This window comes from Pteropus alecto, unplaced genomic scaffold, assembly GCF_000325575.1.
Source record: "Pteropus alecto unplaced genomic scaffold, ASM32557v1 scaffold155, whole genome shotgun sequence".
NCBI classification, from domain to species: Eukaryota; Metazoa; Chordata; class Mammalia; order Chiroptera; family Pteropodidae; genus Pteropus; species Pteropus alecto.
Genome location: NW_006438113.1, coordinates 12,832,904 through 12,842,287, shown reverse-complemented (window position 1 = coordinate 12,842,287; position 9,384 = coordinate 12,832,904). Strand labels below are relative to the sequence as shown.

The 9,384-nt window shown below is 53.1% G+C and overlaps 1 protein-coding gene across 1 annotated transcript in view; it reads left to right on the top strand.

Annotated features, from left to right (window-relative positions):
- The first annotated feature begins 6 nt into the window (after positions 1-6).
- The window catches only part of UNC5B (unc-5 netrin receptor B), a 79,098-nt gene continuing 69,720 nt past the window's right edge, over positions 7-9,384 (top strand). The window contains exon 1 of the mRNA XM_015592157.2: positions 7-109. Within this exon, the coding sequence (XP_015447643.1) occupies positions 31-109 (79 nt within the window). The 5' untranslated portion in view covers positions 7-30. The remainder of the gene's footprint in view (positions 110-9,384) is intronic.

Genomic DNA, 9,384 nt, shown 5'->3' with positions numbered 1-9,384 from the left:
GGAGAGGCGCCCGAGCCGGGCCACGGGAGCATGTGGGCCCGGAGCGGAGCGCGGGGCGCGCTGCTGCTGGCGCTACTGCTCTGCTGGGACCCGAGGCTGAGTCTAGCAGGTAAGGAGCGATTGGGCATGGGGTCGGGGAGCGAAGGGACGAACCGTTCCTTCTCACTCTGGCCCGAAGTTGAGGTGATCTGTCGCCGCGTCGGTGCGCGCAGGGGAAGCAGCATGGGCACCCAAGTTAGAAGGCAGATTTTTTCTCCCCACCAAAGTGAGAGATGGCTCAGCCACCTTGCTGGGGCGCAGGCCAGGGGTTTCAAAGTAAAGCGAAAGCCTGCTCGCACCTGAAAGGGATCGCTTCTTTTCCTTGGAACCGGTGTCCCAGTCGGGGTCTGCGCTTCCCCGAAGACCCGCCTCCAAGGGACCCCTGGCTCCCCTGCGCGCAAGGCGGCGGCGGCGCCTCAGGAAAACTATCTGGCTAGGTGTGCGCTCGCTTGCGGTTCGTCGGCAACTTCCTAGTCCGGGTCCCAGCTCGCCCAGGCGAAAGAAAGGGAGAGAGACCTGCGGAGCACGGGAAGCGCGGGTCCGCTCCGCCGGCCGAGGAGGCGGGCTTGAAGGGCTTTGGCTATTGAAGTGGGTAGGGCTGAATCTTGCACGTACAGCTTTCTCCGAGGTCGTGGGACCCACATGTCTGGAAGGACATTTTTTCTGGGTGTTGGTAGTACGGGGGCGGGGGTAGTACGTAATGATCCTGCCGAGTTTCCTTTTAAATGGGTCACTGACATTTTCTCCGTCCGGGGGGCAGACAAGGTGCGCTCACCTGGATGCAGCTCCTACTCTGGACCCAGCAAGATGCCTTTAGGGAGTTGGTAGGCTCCTAAAACGCAGTCTCTATATCCCTTTCTCCCTCCATGGATTTGTACATGTCTCGCTAGTCTGTAGCTGGGCCCCGCGTCGCTGCGTCTTCTCCAGGAGCCTGCGGCCGCACGGGAACGAACCTCTCCATGGTGCCGGAACCTAAGTAGGTGGACCGGCCGCGGCCGCTGGGTGCCTGGGCTCCCAGGGCGGGGTGGGGGTGGGGAGCATCCTGCACCGAGTCCTCTGATCTAAAGCTGAGAATGGGGCAGGAAAACTGGTGCAGAAAGTGGACGAGATGACGCAGTCCTCCCCCCTCCACCTTCCGCTGCGATGTTGACATCCGCCCCCCATCCAACCAATAGACAAAGATTCCTCACTCTGGAATTAATGATTCCCACGGCCCAGGAGTGAGGGCTTGGTTTTAGCACATCCCCCCGCCTTTTTTTTGTTCAGCTCTGTGCTGTAAAGTTACGACACAATCATTTGATCCAAGTTAATTATGATTTGGGAAGACTCTGGTATTTAAAGCAGTGTTTTGAAGTTGGAACGTAATGATGGGAGTGGGGGGCAGGCTGCTGAATGACCGACTTTGTTATAAAGAGTGCAGTTGGATGTGGGAGGTGCTGGGCTGGGCTGTTGGTTTCTGGTTTGAGGGTGTTTGAGGGGAGGTGATTGAAGGGTAGAGTGAAGTTTCTGTAAATGATACATGGGCAGAGTCGGGTCTTGAGAAGCTGTTTTTGTAGCAGCAGGGCAATGGGAGCAGGAAGAAATGCTGAAGTTACTGGAGGTGGGGGGTTTAGGAGGCAGGAGAAAGACAAGGCTGGTTGGCCTAGAGTTCTCTGGAGCTGCAGAGTAAGCTCAGCTGGGGAGACTGGGGGTGGCCTGCCTTTCCTGCTTAACAAAGCTTCCAGCCCCCACCTTCCCTAGAAGAAACCCCAGGCCCAGGGCTTTGATGGATTTGGGCACGAACAGTGCCCAGCCTGAAATGGCCTCTAATACCCGGCTTTGATTTCTCACTAGCGAGCAGAACTGGTGTTGGAATTGTGCTCATTACTTAGCGCAGCAGGGGCTGCCAGCCCACCAGCCTGGAGAGGGGCCAACGGGTGGGGTTGGCCTGCAGCCCTCCCTTTGCCCAGAATGTGCGGCCCTTTGAAACCTGCCTTCAGGAGGGAGAAGATGCCCCTTCCTCCTCTGCAACTCCAGTGCCAGAGGCACAGGCATCTTTTAAAATGTTCCTCGGGTCTTCCCAGTGGATCCCTTCCGAGTCCCATTTCAATGATGGGGAAAACCAAGGCCAGAGTGTTGGCTTTCCTCAAATCTTGCCTTTACTTGCCCACAGATCACAGACTTGTATGCGGGGCTCTTGTCCGATAGCCAGGTTGATTCAGGCCACGTTGGACTCCTTCTCTTTGTGGCCCCATCCACCCACCCCTCTACCATGAGCCTGAGATCAAACTGAGGCAGAGAAGGCTGTGCCTACAAAGGGGGTTCTTTGTCGGTGCTGTCCAACCTCCTCTCAAGTGCCAGGTACCTCTCTCCTTTTCCCCACCCCCAGCCCTAGTGAATATGAGTATTTTTTTTAAGGCACGAAGTTTGATGGAGAAATCAAACCTGCAACTATGAAACCCCAGACCCTTAAAAAGAGATGTCAGCAAGTGACTGACCAGGAGAGGCCACTTCAAAAGCAGGGTTGGCCCTAGGAGCCAACTCCCGCCCCACCCCTCAGCCTTTCCTGGCGCTTTTAATGAGCCTTTCCCTGGCCTCTGGCTGGGATGGTTGAGAAGGAACCGAGGTGTCATGATAACTCTTCTTTTTAAGCTGCAATTAAAATCCGTTTTCCTAGTGTCTCTGCTGTGTGTGTGTGGTGGTCGTCCTTGGCTCCCTCTGCACCATAACAAGCACCCATCTCACTTAAATGGAAAATCAAGTGTCTTAATGGGTCTCTCATTAAAGTGCAAGTACCACTGCAGGGGAGGAATTTCGTATGCAATCTCTCCTCCCTCCTCTCCCCACCCCCAAACTGGGAATTCTGTAGGACAAAACAATTCCCCCTTTTCCAACTCACTTATTTAACTACCGAAGCTTTGGGACAGGCCTTGACTTGCCCAGAGTTACACTGGGGCTCAGGGATAGAGCTGGTGTTGGAACTCGGGCCTCACAAACCTGTCTAGTTCTTCTGGCTCCTTCTTTCTACCTGGGCTGCAGACCCGTCATCAAGGACCTGACACTGAGATTCTGAAATCCAGGGACCACCTAAGGCAGACAGCTAAAGAGAAGGTTGGTTTGGTAGCTGCATTAGACTAACTTATAGCAGGATTGGGGGAAGAGGGGAGTTGGGAGCATGGACCCAGGAGAGGTAGAACAGGGTAGGGTCAGAGGTCAGAGGTAAGGCCCTGAGTCTAGGTAAATGCCCAAAGAAAGGTAGCTTTACCCCTGGTCCCCGAATACCTATCTTCTCAGCAACTGCCCTGACCTGCCCCAGGTGAGATAAATCACAAACCGAGCTCCCTTGGACCCATCTTCCTCCCCACCCACCTTTGCTGTTGAGCTTTTCTTGGACTGGTGGTACTTTGACCTTCTTCCTGGCTGTTAGGCCTAAAATGAGGTCTGCCACCACCCCCCACCTCTCCACCCCCTCAGCCCCTGCCCCTCCATTCTAAATGCTTAGAGAGCAAGGTTGATGATTCTTAATGGCCTGTACTAGAGCCTCCCCTAGGACCCGCTGTCTAAACATATGGTCTTTTGAACCTCAGCACTGGCATTGAGATGGCAAGGAGACACCTTGGAGCCCACCAAGGCCTGTAGGAATGGGAGGATAGGAGAGGGTCGTAGTTTGGGACTTGGAGTTTGCCTGTTGGGGATGGTCTGAGGAGTAAAGAGAAACTGCCGCTTATGCAAAATGGCCCCCAGTGGGGAGAGAAGAAGCAGGGGCTAGCACTTCTTCTGGCCACTGCTCCCTCCTCCTCCTCTTCAGTTTCCTAAACAGCTTCCACAAAATGAGTCATTAAAGCTGTGAAGGCAAAATGAAACCAAACAAGTGCGCTCTATGCTTTTCTGTTTTTTGTTTTTTTAAAGGAAAATTTTAAAAAATAATAATAATTAGAATAATACAAAGAAGGGCAGTTCCAAGAGGCTGGAGGGAATATGCACTTCACCCTTTTAATCTTCTTGTGAAGTTGGAGCTGGGGTACCACCTCCTGCCCCTTTAGGGCCTGCACTCAGCCAGGTGCCTGGGGAAACTTTGGAATTTCTCCCTGACCAGTGCACTTTGGTGAGCCTGAGCGCAGCCAGGTGAGACCCTATGGGCTTTTTAGGAGAAGTTTGGCATCCCAGAACTGGTCTGGCTGGCAGTTGGGTGGTAGGCTGGATTCGAACTCTGGCCCAGCACCACCCCAGTCACTGTGCCTCCACAGGGCAGGGGCAGTGAGGTCAAGCCACAGGTCCCCCATGGTGCCCCTTTCTCTCTGATCCTCTGCTTCGGAGATGCTAATGGCAGGGAAAACATTTGCTGAAATGCTGGCATAAATCATCGGCCTTCCAGCTCTCCCCTACCTCTTTTGTTTCCTCTTCTTTCTGCAAAAGCACCAGGTAGCTGGGACCTACCGAATTTACTCTTGCCAACCAATAGACCTAATTAGCATCTCCAGCAGCCTGTGGGGGTCATTCACTGCCACTGCGCTGTCCAAGCACCTCAGCAGGCCAGCTCCTTCTCCTCTTTCTCTCCAGCATCCCCCCCATCCTCCTCCCCTCTCCTCTGCTGAGCTAAATCTGTCTACAGGAGCCTTGGGAGCGCTAACGCCACCAAAGGAGTGAGCCCTCTGAGCCTCCCTCCTTCTCACCTCCCAGAACAGGCTGCCCCAGCGCCTCACAACTTTCCTTGCCCCTGCGAGGCTCATTTCTCAGAGAAAGGCGGGCTGTGGATGTAAGAGTGTGTATTAAGGGTGTGTGAGGGAGGTGAGGATATGTATTAAAGAGGCCCGTGGAGGTGGGAGTGTGCGGGTGGAGGTGAGGCTAAGTGTGGTGTTGTGTGGGGTGTTCGGGTGTGTGGAGGTGATATGTGAGGAGGAATGGATGTGTCTGTTGAGAAGGTTGTATCTTTTGTATACAGAGTGTGACGTAGATGGCTATGTGTGTGTGTTTGGGTGTGTGTGTGGGTACAGTGTGCACATGGGCATGGCTGTGGTGTGTTTGTGTATAAATAGAAATAGGTGTGTGTAGTGCGGGGGACGGTGAGTCACCAGCAGGCACGGGAAGCTCCATCCATTGTTTTCTGTTGTTGGAGATGCCTCTTCCAGATGGGACCCAGGCCATTTGCCCTTCAGCACTAAGGAGACCTTGTTTTGCCCTGCACTGAGGGCTGTGAGAAGGATTTGGTCCCAATGTCAGGTTCTAGAGTTGGAAGGGCAGAGGTTAGCTTTCCCTGTTGAGGACAGATGAGACAGGCCTGCCTGAGGAAGTGTCCTACTGCTCCACAGGGCAGAACAGTGGCCGTGGGTAGGCCCTAAAGCCAGCCCAAGAGCTTAGGGACTGCCCCGATGAGGACAGAGGTCTGAGTCCTAGGGTCTGCTGCAGTCATCTCCCAGCTTACCCAGCGCAGTGGCAGGGCCTCAAACATTAGCCCTCACAGGGAAGCAATGTCCTCTAGAATTTGCTGAGAAGAGGCAAGCAGAGCTTGGGTGAGTGGTATCCCTGATGCAGAGCAGCCCAGGCAGGCATTACTGGGCTGGGACTCACCATGGAAGCAATGAAAGATGACATAGACACACACACTAGCCCTGGACTTCACTGTCCTTACCACTCTTCAGTCACAAAGGCCACTCTTCTTTCCATCTCTGCCCATGCTGTGGACTGCCATCTTTAATTCTAAGATGTGCCATTGTGGAGTAGAGCAACATAGAGGAAACCACAGCTCCACCAATGTGCATATTGCTTTAGTTTCTAAAACCCTCATATAGGTGGGACCTTACTTGGTCCTTGTAAAAACCCCACAGGGAGGTGGGTGGGTGCGCACTTAGGAAGCTGACCTAGGACCTGGGTCAGAGCCTGAGCTGCTCAGGCTTTGACCCCAGCCCTCAAGGGAGGTCACTGTCTTTGTGGGATGCTAATGTCCATTCTAATATTGGTAAATGAAATCCAGAGTGTCTTGGATGCCAAGTGTGGGTAATATAGGGAAGAGCATGGCAGGGAATGACCATTCCAAGCCTTGGGGCTTCCTGGAGTGGGTGATAGGAACCAGACCTTGTCTCTTTCCTTTTCACGTCTTTCTAAGAGTATGTCCTGAAGAAAAACTGGGGTGGGGGCTAGCTACCTGGGGCATCTGGGCAGAGGTGCCTAGCCCCAGAACTCCCCCACTGTCAGGAACTGGCTTTGTCAGCATCTGCTTGGCTGCCATCTTGGGTGGGCGCCAACCTTTGGTGAGCCAACTCCTGGCCGTATTTCCACTCCTGGCCCTCGCAGGCTCAACTGAAGGGGTGCACCATGGGGAGCTGCCCCTCTCAGCTACCTCTGACTACAAGGAAGGGGTTTGAGGGGAGAAGATTTCTTATTCTTTGATTCTTTCTCTGTGGCTCTTGAAGATGGAATGAACCCAGAAAATACTTTTTATGCACTGGTAGGGATTATGTTGGGGGTGGGCGCTAGGGGAGGTATATTCCTCTGCCTTTTGCCGTGCCCCGATCAGAGAATGCAGAGTGGATAAGAAGGGAAAGGTAGAGTTTACAGCCCAGCCACTCTCTGGAGCCACTCAGAGAGGGAAGGCTCATTTGTCTTCACCACCTCTAGGACCTCCAGCTTCTCTATACACCCCACCTTACAGAAGCTCCTCCCTAGGGCCTCAGTTACAGATAAAGAGGGTATAGAGAATTTCGAGGGGGTTAGCATGGCCTCCCAGCATTACCACTTCCTAACTCTGTGGCTTTGGGCAGCTCACCTAACTGCACTGTGCCTCAGTTTTCTCATCTGTAAATGAGGATAATAATATTGTCCTCACAGGGTTGTTTTGAGGATCACATGACCTAATGTACAATAAAGCACTTAGTGTGGTGCCTGCACCCAGTGAGAGCTCAGGAAACACTGAGACACAGCCTCCCTCAGAGAGACCCTGCAGTGTCTGAGATATCTTCCTCCAGGGGAGCGGGATGGGGGAGAAAGCAGGGAGGCTAAGGGCCCAGAGACCCAGTAGCTCCTGACCTGGGAATGCAGAGACTCTGGTTCTTGCCTTTCTTCTGCTGTGTGACCTTGGGCAAGTACCTTTTCCTCTGTGGTCCTGGTTGGTCTCCCCATCTGTAAATTTGGGGTTGGGGAAGGTAGAAGAATGATCCTCAAGGGCTGTAGGGGATTTTTTGCTCTGAAGAGGCCTCAGCAGCCAGCAAGAGAAGAGGTAGCCGAGGCCCAAGCTGCTTGTATTTAGAGTCCCCTCCAGAAAGTCAATATATCGACTGCAGTGCCCTTGTGAGCGGTATGCAGCCCTGGGTGTCTCTCTCTCTCTAAAGCCATAAATCACCCTCTGGGACCTTGGTTCCTCTCTCCATAAGCATCTCCTGCCTCAGAATCCGAGAACCCCAGGCATCAAGTAGGGTCCAGGAGGCAGAGAAGAACCCCATCAGAAGAGGCAGTCTGGGCACATGAGAAAAGAGGCACTCGCTCCCCCAACCCTGCCATCTTCACCAAGGCTTAAGGAGGCCCCTTGGAGGGTGTAGCAGGAACAGACTGCCCAAACCTGGCCACACCACTTACTGTTTCATATCTCAGCGCTGGGGGTGGCTGGTTTGGGGGTGCAAAAAGAATATGATGGTGCAACAGAGAGGAGCCATTCAAGGACTGGCCTAGATGAGTATGTGCTGGGAGGGATTTGGCATGGTGCTTGGAGGGCAGGCTGAGCAGTGAGACTAATTGGGTTCAGATCCTGACTGTACAGTCGTCTGGCTGTGTATCCTAAAGCAAGTTGCCTACCCTCTCTGAGCTTTAGTTTCTTTATTTGTAAAATGGGAGTAGTAATAGCACCAATCTCATCAGATTGTTTCGTGCCTGAATGAGATCATGCATATAAGTGCTTTGCACATTCCAAGAGCTCAATAACTTTCACTGTGATCCTCATCATCATTATCATTGGTGCTAAATACTGGGTGGCATGACAGGAAATGCTTAAGCTGTTGAGAGAAGGCTCCTGTGGGTGGCTGGTCAGGGAAGGCTTCCTGGAGGAGGGAAGGGTGGCATTTGGCTTTTGAAGGATGAGCAGAATTTGGGTAAACAGAGAGGGTGTTCCTGTTAGGAGATGTGTATGTGAAGATGTGGGATGGAAACTTCTGGCACATCCTCCCAGGAAACAAATTCCAAATTCAGCCATTGGCTCTTATCTGATCATTTGGTCAAACAAGACTTCTGGGGCTAGAAGTTCCTTGTTAGTACCATAGAAAGAGACAAGGCTTTGGGATTAAAAGGTTTTGAATCTTACTGTGTGCCTAGGCCAGGAGACTCAACCTCTCTGAATTTCGGCGTCACCATCTCTGGCGGGGACGACTCTACTGCCTTCACCTGAGAGTGATGTGATATGACATAGCACATGCAGTCCTGGCACAGAGTAGGTTCCATTGATTTCCATTGCCCTCTCTCATTCCTGCCTCTCCCCTACGCACGATCTGGACGACCCCTGGGCGGCGCTGGGCTCTGCTTCTCTGTACATCTCTAGGCGGGAGAGCAAGGGGACAGAGTTCCAGGTGGCATCTTCCAGGTTGAGTGGAGAGCCAAGGAGAGGGACAGGAAGAGGGAGGTTGCTTTTTCTGGTCTCTGGTGCCCACCTGGGCCTGGTAGATACCAGGAGACAGCCTCAAGGTCTAAGAGGACCATCTTCTGCTGAGATCACATAGGAGCCTGCAACCCCTAGAGACTCCGAGGATGTCTGGAGGTATTACTGGCCAGGAGACAGAGCTGAAGGAAAGCAGCTCTATAATGTGATCAGAGGTGCCCGCCTGCCTAGCCTGGGGCTTGAGCACCCATGGAGGATGCAGAGCTTACAAGAAGTGGAGTCAGAAATCCAGGAAAGTTGTTCCTGGCTCCCTCCCCCATTCCACCTTTGGTCATTCTCTGACGCAGCAGCACAGAGAGAGACTCAGAGACAGAGTGAACAGTGACTGGGATGGAATGAGACACATCCTGTGGGGCAGCCTTTTACCCTTCGTTTTACTTGTCACCGAGCCAGGGCCCTGGGGATGGGAAGGCAGGGTCAGTGGGTGGAAGTAGGATGGGGTTGAAACAACTAGGTGATGGGCGAGCAGCTGTGACACTCGGCGACTTAGGAAACTGAGTACGATTTGCCTGATTTTGCTCATGTGCATGGTGCTGGTGCCCAGCACAGTTCCTGGCACACGGAAGGTGCTCCATAAACACTGTATAATGGACGAATGAGGAACTCATGGTGCGACCTTACTCACCCAAGAGGTTGCTGTGATTCAGTCTCTCTGTGTTGGACTTGCTAGTGCGGAAGAGTAACCAAAGAATTCGAAGATTCTCACTGCTTTGTTTACAGCCTCCATT